Source organism: Ranitomeya imitator, chromosome 1, assembly GCF_032444005.1.
Source record: "Ranitomeya imitator isolate aRanImi1 chromosome 1, aRanImi1.pri, whole genome shotgun sequence".
NCBI classification, from domain to species: Eukaryota; Metazoa; Chordata; class Amphibia; order Anura; family Dendrobatidae; genus Ranitomeya; species Ranitomeya imitator.
In genome coordinates this window covers 446784567-446803366 of record NC_091282.1, presented here as the reverse complement: position 1 = coordinate 446803366, position 18800 = coordinate 446784567, and the positions used below count along the sequence as shown (strand labels likewise).

Genomic DNA, 18800 nt, shown 5'->3' with positions numbered 1-18800 from the left:
GCTCATCGTTCTTGTGATCATTCTGACCCCACGGGGTGGGATTTTGCGTGGAGCCCCAGATCGAGGGAGATTATCAGTGGTCTTGTATGTCTTCCATTTTCTAATTATTGCTCCCACTGTTGATTTCTTCACTCCAAGCTGGTTGGCTATTGCAGATTCAGTCTTCCCAGCCTGGTGCAGGGCTACAATTTTGTTTCTGGTGTCCTTTGACAGCTCTTTGGTCTTCACCATAGTGGAGTTTGGAGTCAGACTGTTTGAGGGTGTGCACAGGTGTCTTTTTATACTGATAACAAGTTTAAACAGGTGCCATTACTACAGGTAATGAGTGGAGGAAAGAGGAGGCTCTTAAAGAAGAAGTTACAGGTCTGTGAGAGCCAGAAATCTTGATTGTTTGTTTCTGACCAAATACTTATTTTCCACCATAATATGCAAAAAAACGTTAAAAAAACAGACAATGTGATTTTCTGGATTTTTTTTTCTCAGTTTGTCTCCCATAGTTGAGGTCTACCTATGATGTAAATTACAGACGCCTCTCATCTTTTTAAGTGGTGGAACTTGCACTATTGCTGACTGACTAAATACTTTTTTGCCCCACTGTATATGTAAAAGAAAAACTAACAACTACACCAACTTGTCAGGAAAATAAAAGGGAAGCAAAAGCTTGATTCACGGTCCAGTGAATTGCTTATGTCTACGGCAAGCTTTTTCTAAAATATGAAGTGCCCCAAATATTGATCAGTGCCACTTCCATTGATTGAGGATACAGCGGATTATACAGCAAACTAAAACAAAGACTAGGGCAACTAAGACCATGTTCACACGTCCAATAATCAGTTAAAATGGATCCAGCAGGAATTAGTTGTGCAGACAACTGTCGGTTTAAAAAAAAAAAAAAACGATTTAAGAAAATTGGTTAAATAACCATGTTTTCTTCAATTTGTAATGGAGCCAGGAAGGAAAAAAACAAACAAAAAAACAAACAAAAAAAAAACAAAAAACAGATCCTCAGACTCAGACCCCATAATACTGCGTCACTACTGAGCATGTACATAAAGTGCAGCACAGATTCATCTCAACTAGAAGCCGAGATCCTTAGATCAGGAACAAACAGACACTTCTAGGACATTTCATAACTTTCCCAAATTCTTATGGAAACATTTACAGCACATCCTGCATTGTACTACTGAACTCAATGTATTATATTTTGTCAGAGTCTGTCCATTTTACACCAACTCCACAGCCCTGGTTCTAACTGATGATTACTGGACATGTAAACCTAGCCTAAAGCCAGGGGTGTAACAACTGCGGTCGCAGGGGTCGCGACCGCGACGGGGCCCACAGTGTTTTCAGGGCCCGCCCAGTCCAGCAAACAAGTAGCAGGGGAAGGAGACAAGTCACGCACGCATCCTGCTGGCCACGCCCACAGCTTCCCCAGACTTTCAGCAGTGTGCGGCGAGTGGGCGTGTCCGTGAAGGACATGTGACCTAGCAGAAGGGCTGTGCGTGTCACTGACTGAAGCTGGAGAGATGGCAGGCATTAGCTGGTGAGTGATGTGCTGCTTACACCTGACACACACACACACACACACCTACCTGTTCTATGCGCACAGGACCTGTGATGAGGTCACAGGAGGGGAGGAGTCAGGGGTCACATGATCAGTGGCCTCAGTGTATGCACTATGCAGGACTCTGCTGTGCTTGATTGTCATGGTGCTGTATGAGGGGATGTTTATGTAACAGAGCCGTGTGTGTACAAGGTGTACAGAGCGGAGCCGTGTATGTATGTAGTGGAGCAAGGTGTACGGAGCGGAGTCAGGTGTGTACAAAGCTGAGCCGTGGGTGAAAGAGGTGAGCGGATTCGTGTATGTATGGGGTGTATGGAGTGGTGCTGCGTGTGTAAGAGGTGTATGGAGCGGAGCCGCGTGTGTAAGAGGTGTATGGAGCAAAGCCGCGTGTGTACAAGGTGTACGGTGCAGAGCCGCGTGTGTACAAGGTGTAAAGAGCGCAGCCGCATGTGTACAAGGTGTAGGGAGCGGAGCCGTGTGTGTACAAGGTGTAGGGAGCGGAGCCGCGTGTGTACAAGGTGTACGGAGTTCTCGGAGCGAAGCCGTGTGTTCAAGGTGTAGGGATCGGAGCCGCGTGTGTACAAGGTGTAAGGAGTGGAGCCGCGTGTGTACAAGGTGTAAAGAGCGCAGCCGCATGTGTACAAGGTGTAGGGATCGGAGCCGCGTGTGTACAAGGTGTACGGAGCGGAGCCGTGTGTGTACAAGGTGTACGGAGCGGAGCCGTGTGTGTACAAGGTGTACGGAGCGGAGCCGTGTGTGTACGGGTTCTCGGAGCGAAGCCGTGTGTGTACGGGCTGTACACGGCTGTGGGCAGAGCCCAGCATGTGCACTGTGGGGGAGTATTGCGTGTACTTGCCAGTGTCAGAATGTGCAGTGCGTATGCTCCAGAGCCGACCAGTACACCCAATACACCCCCACACTGCACAGGTCTGGAAATGACGCACTGCAGCGTCATACCAGGAAGAAACAGCACACAGAGTTCAAACGCCGGGAGTGCGCTTGGAATTAGAGCGAGGGAGGACATATTACTATAGGGACATGTTAGTTATAAAATCATTTTTCTCAGCGAGTACAGGGCAGTATTAGGTCAGACTACACAACATTGCAACACGACTATAGTGTGCGAAATGAATAGGGAAAATGTGAATTTCGGTGGGAAATATTTTGGCGCGGGGGGGCCCCATTTGAAAGTTCGCATCGGGGCCCCTCACTTTGTAGTTACGCCACTGCCTAAAGCCATATAAGAATGTGAATATATACATACACACGAGCAAAACAAAAACTTGCGCTTTCTGTGTATTAAAGTGATAGTGTGTGTATACTTACACATATGTGCATGCAAGTAAATAATGCATGTGTACTGTATACACACATATATATGCATGCACAAGCATGTGTATAGTAGCACGCATATATTATATATTCATACATATATATATATATATATATATATATATATATATATATATATATATACACACACACACACACATACATGCACAAACGTGTGTGTATAGTAGCACGTATATATTATATACACACACAAACATACAGTATGTCAGTATTTTTTGTAACACACACTTATTTTTACCTCAAACATGGACACCTTGTACTTGTCCAGTTTAGTTAATTTTACTGACAGTGACATGGTCAAACCAGAAACCATTACAGAAAGGAGTACCATTTTCACCTACATGTGCCCCCCCCCAGTAAGCTGCTCACCTTAGAGGACATCCTTAAGCCAAAACCTTGAGGATTTGCCATATTTCACCATATGAAGTTAGGCTTTACAAGAACATAAGGGGGAAGCCAGCTTGTTTACCTCAGTCTCAAGCGTGAAGGTGGAAATTAAGCATTTCTGTACTTGTAAGCCACATAATTCTGTGTAGTGAATATTCCTAAAGCTATAAAGACCACACAAAAACCACAGCCACTTACCTGTAGTCTACATTTAGCCTTTCTTGCCTTCCCTGCCTGAAGCAACGTCCCCCCGAACTCGTCCTATACTTTAATGGCCACCGTGTCATCCCCACACAAGCTAGCTATGCTTTCTGGGCAAGCAGCCTTACTGGTATTTATTAACTGAAACCAAATACAACGGAGGTTGCCTTCACTCCAACAACAAAATGTTAACTAGCACTTTGCACAACATCTTATGAAACCCTCAGAACAGCGTACAGCATAGTATATACTGCACTGGATCAGAGCTGTGAGCACAAACTGCAGAAGGCAACACTAGGGGGGCTTCCTTTTGTAATACACAAGCTTAATTTTTTTTAAGATATCGGGCTTAAATATTTTCCCTAGTTTTTGAGGCAGGAGTTTTAATTTTTTTTTTTTTTTTTTTTTTTTTGGGGGGGGGGGGAGGTGTTGGGAGAGGGGTCCCTCAGTTTCTGCACCAAAAAAAAAAAAGTCTGAGTGATCATACCCCTAGATGGATTTTTAATTAATGAGCCACTCACAAGCATTCTTCTGAATACCTAGAATATATTTCTTAACCCCTTAACCCCCAAGGGTAGTTTGCAGAGCACTGTGTCAGATCAGAGATCTGACAGGCAGTGTAGGAGGCTTCTCAGCACCTGCTCTCAGCAGGTACTGACAAGCCACCTACCTGCAGGACCCAGAAGGACTCCACGGCCATCTTGGATCCAGGGGCCTGCAGGGAGGAGACCCTTGGAACAACGCGATCACATCGCGTTGTTCTGAGGGTCTCAGGGAAACTCGCAGGGAGGGGGCTCTATGCCACCGGAACGCTGTGATCTTGTTTGATTGCAGTGTTCCAGGGGTTAAAGTTCCGGGAGCGGTCCGTGACCAGTGTCGGGTGTTAGCTGTGATAATCACCCGGCCGCAATAGGCCGCGCTCCCCTCGTGAGTGCGGCTGATCGCGTATGACGTACTATTCCGTCCATGGGAAGTAAGGCCCAGGTCACATGGACGAAATAGTACGTCTGATGGCAGAAAGGGGTTAAAATGTAGTTTTTCAGCACCACATATGCCAACTCACAGCTCGTTTGAAACTCTCTTAATAGTTGCTCAATCCCAAATTCTTTATTTTTTTCACTTATTTTCCTCCCAATTCCTGAATAAATGCTATTTTACGGTTCGTCCAAGTCTTATCTGCCAGACTCATGTACCCCTCTTATTAGAAAAAAAATGGGAACGCAAGGTTAATGTAAAGAGGACCGTTCACCAGTTTTAAACATGTAAAACTTGCCACATCAAACAATAATGGCTGCAAAGCTGAATAAAACATGTAAAGTTTAGGGTATAATTTATGAGGCCTTGAAGGGATGATACCAGAGATGCTTTTTTTGGGGTTGTATACTTTGCCCACTGCATGACATTGACCAATCACAAGCAAGAGGCAAACTAAAGGAAAAAAAAAAAAAAAAAGAAAACACCCCCAGAAAACAACATTTTTTTTCTTGAAAGATAAAAGATTATATAGTGATGTGCAAACGTGTTATCCGAGTATCTTGGGCGTGCTTGAATAATATGTTCAAGTCCCTGTGGCCGCATGACTCGCGGCTCTCACTGAAAGTCCCTACTTTTGTTTAATTTTGTCTGCCTTCAGAAGGCGTACATGCCCGAAAATTATGCACAACAGTGTACATTAGCTCTGCAGGCCCCAATAAAGTTTATGGCCCCAGCTGTGCGTGGGGTTCAGACACAAGACACTGAACCGGTGTAAGAGCAACCTTAGGGTATGCTTGTCACCTACAAGTACATTGCACTTATATTTGTTATTTTAAAATAGGTAATAGTAAACTTATCGTACCACCAAATCATTTCTGGGCTTGTCAAAGCCAACAATACAGCAGAGTGAATCAGCAAAATTTTGCAGGAATAAAGCCAGAAAAACAAAGCCTTTCCATCGACGCTTGTAAAATGAGCCAAGCAGACGCGGATACTTGGAAGGTACTATAGGGAGCATTTCCAAGACTAGTCCGTACAGATTTAGCTTTGTAGCGCTTTGGGGCCCACTCCTCATGTAACTGAAAAACATCAACCTTGTGCAAAATGCAACATTACTAGCATCTCCTTTAGGTCTACACATTTTGGCTAAAAAGCTATAAGGTTGTATGTGGTTTCATTAAAAAATAAAAGTCAATGCAAAAAGCCATGGACCGGTTCAAAAATGTGCCAGCTTTCCATGCATTTAAAGGGGCTGTCAGCTTCTGTTCCATAATGAGAGGTGAAGGGTGCTAGTGTGTAGATGTAATGTCTTTACTGCTCACCTCCCAATGCAAGAGTGAAGGCTGCTGAACAAACTTTGAAACTGAAACACAGAATATCGAACAGCCTAAACGTGATTGTCAAAAAATATTTAAAAAAAATCCCCAATAGCAGAAGTGTGGCACAGTTTTCTAGAAGAAATCAGAGAAGGTCGTCTACCAATGTCAAGAGCTTTAGTTGGCATCTTGTGATGTAGATCCAGTCTATATATCATAAAATTTCATTTTTACATTCATATTATAGAGGGGGATTCATCTATACAACCTACTACTATTTGCCCTGTTAGAACAGAATTCTTACATCATCATGACCCTGAGAATAGAAAACTAAGGGTAATTTTACAAAAAAAAATTTTTTTTATTTCTTCCCCTTGTGCAATAACTGAGTATCTGGTACTGAATAGTATTATGGAAATCCAAGTTTAGGACTGTCCTATATTAGAATGGACAGCAGCTTTTGTTCTGGTGGACCTTTCCCATCAGTGGTCAATGTATCATTCCCATGGTAGAATGGAGACCATGATAAGAGCAGCTTTTGTTATGGTGGACCTTTCCCATCAGTGGTCAATGTATCATTCCCATGGTAGAATGGAGAGCAGGGAACGCAGCTAGGGCGTATAAATAGAATAGGCCGTGTCTATATCCTCTGGATTAGAAATGGAAATAGCGGGGCGTGGCCTGGCAGGCGATGTGAACAGACGTGCAACAGAGCTCTCCCGCTTCATTATCTCTGTATTAACCCCTTAGAGGCGCCGAACGCAAATCATACTCTCAGGAGTGCACATAGTCTCGGGGAGCGAGGTGTGACCCGAAGGAACGGAATCGTATCTGAGGATGACACGCAGGAGACAGAAGGAGCTGACAGCTGCGGGAAGCTCACAGGCCCAAGATGGCGCCGAGACTGCAGAGGAGGCGGCGAGGGCAAGCGCTGCTTATCAGAGGAAGATGGATGTGATTGCTAAGTTGGAGCGATTTGCCAGGTCAGAGGAGGCTGTAAATCTGCAGTCAGAGGCTGGAGGTGTGAAGTCTGGAGCAGCTGGTGCCCCCGGAGAACAGCAGGAAGGAGGGGCTCAGCTACAGTGCGGTGGGTCAGACCAGGGATCTCCTACAAGGGCCGCAGGAGCTGTTCTGCCTGCACAGTCTGACATGCCAGAAATGGAGGAGCCGACTCTGAAGGACATATTTTCAGTGGTGATGTACTGTAAGTCTGCCCTGGGGGCTCTAAACCTACGAGCGGATGAATTAAAGGGAGAGATGGTCGCTTTAAACTCTGCTATGCGTAAAGTTGAAAAGAGAGTGGAAGAGGTGGAAGAAAGGGTTGGGAGTGCAGAAGATCGGATTGGTGAATTGTTAAACAGGGAAAAAAAGTATATTCAACGTATTGCTGATCTGGAGTTTAAGACTGATGACCTTGAAAACCGATCCCGCAGGAACAACCTAAGGATTGTGGGGGTCCCAGAAAAGGCGGAAGGGAGCAACCCCACGGCTTATATTGAGGCATGGCTAAAAAACGCTGTGGGTGGAGATGGCCTTACTAAGATGTTTGCCGTTGAAAGAGCGCACTGTGTGCCCACCAGACCCCTCCCCCCCGGCTCGGCCCCAAGAGTTATCTTGGCTAAAATTCTGAACTATCAGGACCGAGACATTTTGTTGAGGAAAGCCAGGAATTGTGATGAGCTGACCATTGATGGTAATCGGGTCTCCCTTTATCCGGATTACTCTGCGGCGGTCCAAAAGCTTCGGATGAAGTTTGGAGAGGTCAAGAGGAGGTTGCGAGACTTAGATGTCCGTTATTCAATGATTTACCCAGCAAAATTAAGGGTGGTGGCTCTGGATCGGGTGCATTATTTCCAAAATCCAGAGGAGGCGTTACAATGGCTGGATCTCAATACTAAGCATGTCAAAGCGGGGCAGACCCGCTGAAACTGATTTAAGTGCTACTGAGGCAATTGTTAACCCTTCACTGTTATGTTTGGTTTGATAGTTAACTGGTACTTATACTGTGACTTTATGGTATATTGATATCATCAGGTTGTGTTCGGCGGCGCAACGGAATTTGCATTTTGGCTATGGTGGGCGGGGGAGCTGAAGGAACGCAGAGTTTTTATCGTTAGGCTGTGAAACAGCGTTCCCAGATCTCAAATTGAGAGGGAGAGTTTATTTTGATATTCTAAGAGTAGAGAGGAGTTGGGTGGGCTTAAGAGAGGGGAGAGATGGAGAGTGATTTCAGTTGGGAATTGGGGATGGGGGGGAGGAGGGAGGGGGTGGGAGTTGGGGTTGAGACCTTAGGGAGCTTGAACTCATTCATTGTTTCTATAAGCTACAATGGGTGGGGAGGTTAAAATCCTAAGTTGGAATGTTAGGGGCCTTGCAAATGCTACTAAAAGAACAGCTATTTTCCAATATGTACTGAAACAGAGGCCTTCAGTGATATGTCTGCAGGAAACTCACCTAGTGAAGGAAAAGGTTGCTATTCTACAGAAGAGATGGGTGAGAAAGGCGTATCACTCACTGTTCTCAAATTATGCCAGAGGTGTGTCAATTTTGATACACGTTAGTGTTCCGTTGGAAGAGATTGAGGTAACCACCGATAAAGACGGCCAATTTGTGTTTTTAGTATGCAAGATATTTAACAGGTTAATTTGTATTGTGTCAATTTATATTCCACCACCATATTCCAAGAAAAAGATACAGGAGATTCTGGAAATTATGGGTAGGTGGGATGGGGTGCCCCTCCTTATAGTGGGGGATGTGAACAATATATCTAATGATCACTGGGACAAGGGTAGACATGCGGAGTTGAGAAGTGAAGAGAACTCTACTCCTTTTGGAAATTATCTAAGAGAAATAGGATGGATAGATTTGTGGCGGGTGCGTAATCCTAGGACATATGCCTACTCATGTTATTCAGCTACATACGGATCTTTATCTCGCATTGATGTGGCTTTGGGAAATGGGGGGGTGAATAATCTAATACATGAGGTGGAGTATAGGCCTAGAGTAATATCGGACCATAGCCCAGTACTGGTCTCGGTACAAATGACTGGGAAGAGTGGTCTGACGGGGTTGGGATGGAAATTTCACCCCTCCTGGCTACAGTATTTGGATATGGAACAGGTGGGAACTGAACTCGGGGAGTTTTTCAGGATTAATGAAGGGAGTGCGGGGAATCTTGTAGTGTGGGACACCATGAAGGCATACCTGAGAGGAATTTTATTCCGGGACATCTCGAGACATAAAACTAAGTCTAAAATTCAAGACAATGCAGTGATGGAGGAACTGAGGGTGGCGGAAGAGACACTGGCCTCTCAGAATTCAAGAGAAGCGCAACTTCGTATGAGGGCGGCTCAGGTAGCGGTCGATGAACTCCATATGCGTAGGGCAGATAGGTTGAGAGCCTTTCAAAAGGAAACATTTTATTCTGAGGGAGAGAAGGTGGGACATTTGCTCTCGGTGGTGGTTTCTGCGCAGCGGGATTCTTCACATGTATACTCCATAAGAACAGAGGAAGGTAAAACGGTTACTCAAGGGGAGGAAATTTTAGACGTTTTTCGGAGATTTTATAGTAAATTATATTCTTCTAGGGTGGATAAAAGTCCTGAGGAAATGAATAGATATCTGAAAGAGGTTGACTTACCCAGACTAGGTAGAGAGGAAAGGGAGTGGATGGATAGACCGCTTGGGGAGGAAGAATTGAAGGCGGCTTTGGCGGATATGGCGGGGGGCAAGGCTCCGGGGACGGACGGTATCCCAGTAGAGGTTTATAAAATTCTTAATGCAGAGTTAATGTCCAAATTGGAGCGAGTGTTCTCTGAGTCGTTGGAGAGGGGAGTGCTGCCTCCATCAATGAGAGAGGCCATTGTGGTGGTTATTCCTAAAGCTGATAAAGATCCTCAACAGCCAGAGTCGTATAGACCAATTTCACTTCTAACGGCTGACAAAGATTTTGGCGAAGGCCCTGGCGAACAGGCTGTCCCAAGTGATCGATAAATTGATTCACCCAGACCAGTCTGGCTTTATGCCCAATAAATCCACGGCAATTAACTTGAGAAGGCTATTTTTAGATATGCAAATTCCTGCAGACAATGCCGGAAAAAGAGTTGTGGTGTCTTTAGATGCCCACAAGGCCTTTGATTGTGTGGAGTGGAGTTACTTGTGGTCGGTACTGGATCGCCTGGGGTTTGGTCCAAAATTCATCTCCTGGGTTAAGTTGCTGTACTCGTTCCCAACGGCAAAAATTAGAGTTAATAATAATTTGTCAGAGAGTTTCCCGCTGTTTAGGGGTACCAGACAGGGGTGTCCGCTGTCCCCGTTGCTCTTCGCTCTGGCCGTAGAGCCGTTAGCGGCTAAAATAAGAGGTGCTCAGGAGGTTAGAGGTTTCATCTATGGTAGGAGGGAAGACAAAATTGCATTATATGCTGACGATATTTTGTTGTTCCTGGAGGATTCTGAAAGGTCCCTGTGCAATGCGGTTGCTTTGATTGAGGAGTTTGGTCGGTTTTCGGGTCTCACAATAAACTGGGATAAGTCTTGTATGTTGTTGATTGAGGGGGACAGTATTGGCAGTGGAGAGAGGGCGATAACCACAAAATTAAAGATTGTTCAAAAATTCAAATATTTGGGTATTCAGATTGCTCTTCCTCTAACTACCTTTGAGGAACTGAATTTAAGTCCATTAATGCAGAAAATTCGTACCAAGATTGCGGCATGGAACAAATTACATTTATCGGTGGTTGGTAGGGTGAACCTCTTAAAGATGATTGTAATGCCACAGTTGTTGTACGTGCTACATAACTCTCCCATTTGGATTACACAATGCAGATTCCGTAAGATTAGGTCTTTGTTTGGGGAATTAATATGGGGAGGAAAGAGTCCTAGGTTTAAACAGGAGATACTTCAGAGGGCCAAAACAGAGGGGGGTCTTGCACTTCCTAATCCATGGCTATACTTCTTAGCAGCACAGTGTCAACATCTCAAAGGATGGGGGGAGGAGGCAGGGAGTGTGCAAATACCTAATAGCTTGAGGTTCTTACTACAGGCAGACGTTTTGAGTGACAGTTTGGAGGGAGGACAATTCAAACAAATGGGTTCACAGGGGTGCACTATCAAATTAATTCACAGAGTATGGGAAAAAGTCAAACTCATTAGGGAAGTGAGTGGGTTCACCAGATTCTCGCCTATTTGGGACAACATTTATCTACCGGAATTTAGGCAGAGGGAGGGTTTTCACTTTTGGTCTGCAGCAGGTATTAAACGGCTGGGGCAGCTGATAAGTCAGGGCAGACTTAAAACATTTGAGGAGTTGCAGGAAGAATTTCAGTTGCCACGGTCTGAATTGTTCCAGTATAATCGTATCTCTCATGCTTATCAGGCACAGAATAAAAGGGGAGCCATAGTGGTACAGATTGATCTCATGCTCGACTATATCCTTAAGAATAGCTGCACGAAGGGGGCGATTTCAGAAATATATGGGTTTCTACTTTTTTCTTTCCTGGAAAAATATCCCATCCGAGCCAAAGGGAAATGGGAAGCTGAATTGGGAATAATTGACAATGATAGATGGGAGTCGGTCCTAGAATATGTGCCCAAGATATCAATGAGTGAACCAGGCAGGCTATCACAGTTATTCGTAATCCATAGGGCCTATAGAACCCCTGACAGGTTGTTCAAGGCTGGGCTTAGGCAGAACTCGGAATGCCCTCGGTGCTCACAATCCCAGGCGGGGATATTGCATATGATGTGGCAGTGCCCTAGACTGTCCTCCTTCTGGATAGTTGTTTTAAATCGTATTGAACTGGTGTATGGATGTTCTGTCCCTAGGGTTCCACTGACTTGCATATTGGGATATGTGGAGGAAATTGTTACGGACAACATGTTTAAAATAGCTATTGCACGATTGTTATTCATTGCTAGGAAATTGATCGCCAAATTTTGGATTAGAGAGGAACCTCCAACAAGAAAAGACTTTCTTAAGCAAGCGGAGCATATACTTACTTTGGAGAAAAGTATCTACACCAAAAGGAATAAGCTGGACATCTTCCACAAGCTGTGGCAACCGTGGATGGACTTGAATTAGGATGATAAATGAGAATTTAGGGAACCTAGTATTCAATGGAAATATAACGGATGTTTATTCAAATGTTTGTATGATGATGGGAAGTGGGGTGGCTCTGGCTGAGGTCTCTGGGGTTGGGCGGGGTGGGGGGGCTCTGAGTCGGGGGGAAAAAGTTATCTGTAAATGTTTAATGAAACATTGCCATGAGAATTATTCTGATTGTTTATTCTTTGCGGATAATAAAAATCTATCTGATAAAAAAAAAAGAAATGGAAATAGCTGTGGAGGATATCCACTTAATAAAACGTAACTTTTAATATATATAAATAAATAAAAAACTCGGATCCTAACCAACACATATATAGACATTAAACAATGTGCTCAAGTGAATCAGTGCTCAAGATAAAAAATTGGAGCGGTCTTACCAATTAGACGGACATAGAGGTACTCCCTCACGCTTCTGTCAGGGGAGTGGTATCAAAAATAAGCATTGGACTGGAGGGTAGGGGAAAGATGTGTCACTGCTATCTTCCCTGTAAAACCCCCCTAAGAGCTCCTGCCCTGACAAGGACAGGCCCCAAATAAGTCCTACTATGGACACCCACCAACCAACGAAAATGCAAAATAAATGCAATGTCTCTATATCTCCCAACGCGTTTCAACTCCAATGAAGGAGAATCATCAGGGGAGTTGTATTCAATGCGATGCAAAAACCAGTGGGTCTGTTCAAATAGTCCAAGAAAAAGGTTCAGTCACATGGAATCCATATAGGTCCATGAAAATCCGTGTCCTCAAGGGATCCGCAGTGGCAAGGAGTCCCAATACACAGTCCCCAGGTATCGGCTGTGTCCGCAACTTGGAGAAAGTCCCTTCACACTGGCCAAAATGCTCCCCCTATATAGCCCCCAAAAACCAAAACAGCTGTATAAAATTGTACCTTAATTATAAGTTCGGCGTTGTATACCAGGTTCTCTCATCGCGTGGTGGAATAGCTCCGGGCGCCATAGCGCTTGTCACCGGAAGTGCCGGCGCCATTTTGAAAACGTCATATCCGTCCACCATATTGGTGGAACGCAGCGCTTGTCGCCGGAAGTGCCGGCGCCATTTTGAAAACGTCATATCCGTCCACCATATTGGTGGAACACAGCGCTCCCATCAGCCGGTTTTCTCCTCGTATGGCGGAACAGTTTCGGCTACTGTCGCGCCTATGACCGGAAGTATCGGCGCCATTATGAGAGCGTCATATCCGGTCACCATGTTAGTGAAGCCCGGTATTCCCAAAAGTGGAGGCTGGGTGGGATAACTGCGGCAATGTAAGCCTTGTTTCCAAAAAGCGTCGCCTCTACCTACCATGCAAATGGCGTCCAGTGTTCCCACATGTTAATAGCGGCAACGCCATATTAAAGGCGTCCCTTATGCTCACCAAGTTATTGGAACCCAGCGCTCCCATTCGCTGGAGGTCACCAGCGTATATATAATAATAAAGATTGATATTACTAACATCATAGATATTGGGTAAAGATGTATCTAAATACCCCTACGCCTATTCAATCCACACATATTCGTGGAAAATGTAAATACGTATCATCTTATATATACCTATTGGTCATGAACCTGTAGTACAGCGATCCGTCTCATTGTAGTTGGGGGGGGGGGGGGGGGGGGAGGGTGGGAGGAGGGGGCAGCCGTACAGAGAAGGGTATAAGATAAGAAACACCCCAAGTAGGATAAAAGTTAGGTCCTCAAAGTGAAACCCCTCAAAGGTTTGATTGGAAAGAAAATCCCCAAATAGGGCCCCAATCTATATAGCCATAGGGTTTCTAATAGGAAGGGACATTAGTCCCATACCTATATAATAAACTTCAAATATGACATTTGTTTTCTTTGGCTGTTCCCTAAAAGCAACAGGCCCGAAACAGAGCATGAAATATACGAATATCAAAGGTGATCAATCAAATATATGAGCCCAAGATGTGATGTAGGTACCATACACTCGAGGCCCATGTCTACAAAGCGAGGAGTGACATGAATTAAACCAACCAAAAGGAGAAGAAGGGAAGGGGGAGAAGGGGGGAGAAGGGAGAGGAGGAAGGGGAAGGATGAGAAAGAACTATCTTAGGAAGAGAGCTGCATATAGGAAAATTATAGAAAGCATCCAAAATTTATCTGATCGTTCAGGCCTCTAGGGTAACAAGTGTCCAAATTAAATATCCAATTTGCCTCCCTCTGAAGCAACAATCTGTCAAAGTCCCCGCCTCTCACCGGCATGTCAATCCTGTCGATACCCATAAATCGTATGGCTCTGACATTTCCCTCATGCATACTGTTGACATGTTTAGCAACCGGGGTATCTCTATGGTTTCGAATGTCACCTAAATGTTCCCCCACCCTCCTCCTAAACTCTCTTGTTGTTTTCCCAACATAGGTAATGCCACACTGACATTGAGCCCTATATATAACTCCTGTACTCCTACAATTAACAAATTGCTTAAGTTTGAAGGTCTCCTGTGTGTTCTCGTTAAAAAACTCTTTGCCCGTGCATATCGAGTCACACGCTATACACCCACTACACCTAAAGCATCCCGCTGGTCTCTGTGGGAGCAAAGTTGTTTCCTTAGGTGCACTGAAGTGACTATGTACCAATCTGTCACCTAGTGTCTTAGCTCTACGGTATGTAATTATTGGTTCGTTCCCCAGGGTGTCCCTCAAGTCCTCATCCATCTTGAGGATGTCCCAGTGTTTTCTTACGATATTTTTAACTGATGATGCTCCATTGTCATATGTGCAAATAATTCTCGTCACCTTTGTTGGTTCAGTCTCCTCCCTTCGGGGTGTTAAGAGGTTCTCCCTATCTTGCTTATTGGCATGTTGGAATGCTTCCCGTAGGATCCGATCTGGGTATCCTCTAGTCCGAAACCTCTGTCTTAAATCGTCGGCCATGATTTTAAAATCTTTCTTACTAGAACAATTACGCCGTAGTCGCAAATATTGGCCTTTTGGAATGCCTTTCTTTAGGGAGTATGGGTGGTTACTGTCCCATCTTAGTAACGAATTAGTTGCAGTGGGTTTCCTGTATATCGTGCTCTCTAGCCGGTCCCCTCCTTGTGATTTAGATATCAATACATCCAAGAAAGGTATCTGGTGATCCTGTATGTCAAAAGTAAATCTAAGACCCACATCATTATGATTAAGTAGCCCAATGAGTTGACTGAACTCGTCTCTAGTTCCCCTCCAGATAACAAAAATATCATCAATGTACCTGACCCATAAATCAATATGGGCCAGGTACTTGGTATGCAACTCTGAGAAGGCAATGCAATCCTCCCACCAGCTCAGGAACAAGTTTGTGTAGGTGGGCGCACAGGGATTCCCCATGGCGGTGCCCCTGAGCTGGTGGAAGGTCTTGCCATCAAAAGTAAAATAATTATTAGTGAGTACATATTCAAGGAGGGTTAGAATGAGCTTGTTGTGTGCATCAAACTGACAAGCCCTGGTTTTAAGAAAATGGTGTACCCCCCCAATCCCTTGTTCATGTGGGATTGAGGAGTACAGGGCCTCCACATCAATGCTGGCAAGCAGGGTATCTGGTTCCAGGGAAATACCCTCCAATTTACGGAGCAGATCCATCGTGTCCCTGATGTAAGACGGGAGTGACACCACAAATGGTCTGAGTATATCATCCAAATAGATGCCAATATTTTGTCCAATACTCCCTATACCGGACACGATGGGTCTGCCCTTCAGGGGGTCAATCCCCTTATGAACCTTTGGTAAGGCATAAAACGTGGCCATTACCGGATGACGAGGTAGAAGAAAGGATAGTTCATCTTCACTAATCAGCATATCATCCTTAGCCTTTTTGAGAATCGCCCCAAGGGTCCTGACACAATCACTAGTAGGGTTTGACGTCACCCGTGTATATGTGGTACGATCATTTAGGAGGGACAGACACAATTTTCTATATTTGTCCACATCCATCACGACCACATTTCCGCCCTTGTCGGAGGGCTTTATAACAAGAGAGGTCTCCATTTCCAAATTGCGCAGTGCTGTAATCTGTTCCCTAGTTAAATTATGTCTGGTTTGGTTCATCGCATGTTTTTTGATATCAGTGATGCTTAGATTAAGAAAAACATCTATCGCGGATAAATCACCTCCTATTGGTGCCATTTTTTTACTTGGATTTTTCAATCGAGTAAATGGACCCTGCCCATTGCTATTACCAGCTACGGTGTCTAGATCTGCCAACAGGCGGACATCAGAAAGCAGATCTTGTGGGATATTCAGGTCACCACACATTTTTTTATCCTTTAATTTAAAGAATTTGTGCCATCTTAACTTTCGGACAAAAAGGTTGAGATCCTTAACTATATCAAAGATCCTAAAATCCGTACTTGGGACGAATGAGAGTCCTTTAGATAGTACTGCCATCTCTGCTGCAGTTAACTGTCTACTGGATAAATTTAAAACCTGTGACTCTCCTCCCTGTTGAAGGGGTTCTGGCTCCGGAGCTGGTAAGGCCGGTCTAAAAAACCGGTTCTTAAATTAGAGGTTTGATATCTACTTCCTCTCCGGTGACCGCCTCCCCTCCCCCTTTGGCGGCCTCTAGAGTAGTTGTTTCCACCCTCAGTGTCCGAAATATCCGTTTCAGTAGAGGACAGGTCAATCTCCCTGTCCCTCTCCGTTCTCTCTGCTGTTAACTGGTATATTTTCCCCTCTTTAAAATCTTGCAGGTCTCTGAGGTATTGCTTATGTTTTCTCTCTTTGAGGTTATATTGAAACTTCTCAATAGAGTTTTGCAGTTGGCTTTCTTTTATTGTAAAATCACTCTCAGACTTAAATTTTTTGGTGATCTCAATCTGCTCTTTAAGTTTATTGTTCAGTTTTTCAAGATTTATTTTTTCCTCACTTGCCAATATTTGCATAAACCTCAGAGAACTGCAAGTAGCCTCTTTTTCCCAGAGGCTCATAAGTTGGGGGGTCCTGCACCGTATAGCTGGAAGTAGGGGGATGCGTAGTCCCCTTGGGACAATACCGTTTTGTATGTAATTTTCTAAACTTTGTAATTCCCACCACGATACTATCTGTTCCCTGTAAATCCTATTCAAATCTTTAAACGCTGAAGTATAGGTTGGTGTATACTTTGGAGAGCACTATAAGAACAGCTCTTGTTCTGGTGGACCTTTCCCATCAGTGGTCAATGTATTATTCCCATGGTAGAATGGAGAGCACTATAAGAGCAGCTCTTGTTCTGGTGGACCTTTCCTGTCAGTGGTCAATGTATCTTTCGCATGGTAAAATGGAGAGCAATACCACCTTACTCTACATCAACATACCCTGTAGATCTCTTCCAAAAGCAGCTTTGCACAGTTCTTGCCCAAATCTTCTGGTAATACAGTAGCTCCCTGCCCCTGTGGGCTTGATGCAAGCTCCGCACTCATGAAATAACCTTCAGTTGTTTCAGCCACTAAAGACAGGCCAAAACCAGGAGACCTAGAAATAAAGAAAACCCATGGATTTATTTGGAAAATATACACAATAAAACTATTATCTACTATCACCAAAGCATGTGGTGATCACACACATACACTTACTTTCCAGAATTTGCCCCTTTAAGGTGGTCTGTGTATATATAAATATCTGGGAGAAACTTATTCAATATGCTTCTTGCCGACTCGACAATTCTATTGCCAATTTGCGGAGACACTCGGACAGAATATCTGTTCACCAAGGGTTAAAGATAAAATCTTATATCATAATAAAAAAAAGAAAATGGCAGGGTGGACCCCAAAACAGAAACAACTGTGGAAGCAAATGACATAGCAAAGCTTTTAAGAAATCATTCCAAGTATCAAAGCAAGATTTCCATCTCCTGCCAAGATGTTACCATTAATGGGGTATTTCCATCTCCAAGATCCTATCCCAGTTAATAATATTAGCAAATACCTCCAAATAGAAAAGAAGTATAGTTCTTCTCATTCGCTATGCCTCTTTCCTCATGTGCAGGCATAGCAGCAGCTTAGGTATCCATAGTTACGAACACTGGGAACTCACTGTCACCATGTCAATGGTCATAACCATGGATACCTAAGCTGCTGCAAGCCTGCACATTAGGAAAGAGACATAGTGAATCAGAAGAACTATACTACATTTCTAACTGAAGTTATTTGCTATTATTACACCTATTACATATTGGATAGGATCTTGGATATGGGAATACCCCTTTAAGTTATTAATTGCATCTTTAAAGCATTTAAAGCTTTTAGGTCTCTTAGTTTACAGTTTTTGATGCAAATTGTCCCAATTAACAAGTGAGAAACGTTCATCATCTGGACGCTTTAGCATTGTAAGAAAGGACTTTTTGTACAGCCCTCGATTTAAAGGATACGCCACTCCCCGCACACGCTTTATTTTGCCAGGATCCGTCAGGTGAACTGGTCTGAGGACTTTTCTAACAGGACAGGAGAAAAGGACTTCTCCACCTCCTCCAGGTGGCATCCCCCTCTTTAAAATCTGGAAAAGCAAAAGATTAAATGGTAAAAGACAAAGCTAATACTAAACAAAAAAATATGTTTAAAGAGGACTTATCAGCTCTCCAGTTATTGTTCCCGTAAATAATTTTTCGCATATATAACACTTCTAGAAAATTCTGTTCTTAGAACTTTACAAGGAATCTGACATCAGATTTTTGCTATGTTGTCTGAGGGTAGAAAGGTGTAAGGCTATGTGCACATGTTGCGGAATGGGATGCAGAATTTTCTGCACAAAATCCGCATCTCCTGGCAGAAATCGCAGGTCCAGATTTGCCGCGCATTTTGTGCGGTTTTTATGCGGAATTGATGCAGATTTTCTGCTGTTTTTACCCCTGCGGATTTCTATAATGGAAGGGTGCAGAAACGCTGCAGATCTGCACAAAAGAACTGACATGCATTTCTTTGAAATCTGC

At 44.1% G+C, this 18800-nt stretch overlaps 1 protein-coding gene across 1 annotated transcript in view; it reads right to left on the bottom strand.

Annotated features, from left to right (window-relative positions):
- RCL1 (RNA terminal phosphate cyclase like 1) overlaps positions 1–18800 on the bottom strand; it is a 60867-nt gene that overhangs the window by 4677 nt on the left and 37390 nt on the right. Inside the window, exons 5-7 of the mRNA XM_069764243.1 lie at positions 18243–18367; positions 17449–17574; positions 17191–17347 (exon numbers count right to left, since the gene is read on the bottom strand). Coding sequence (XP_069620344.1) covers positions 17191–17347; positions 17449–17574; positions 18243–18367 — 408 coding nt within the window. The remainder of the gene's footprint in view (positions 1–17190; positions 17348–17448; positions 17575–18242; positions 18368–18800) is intronic.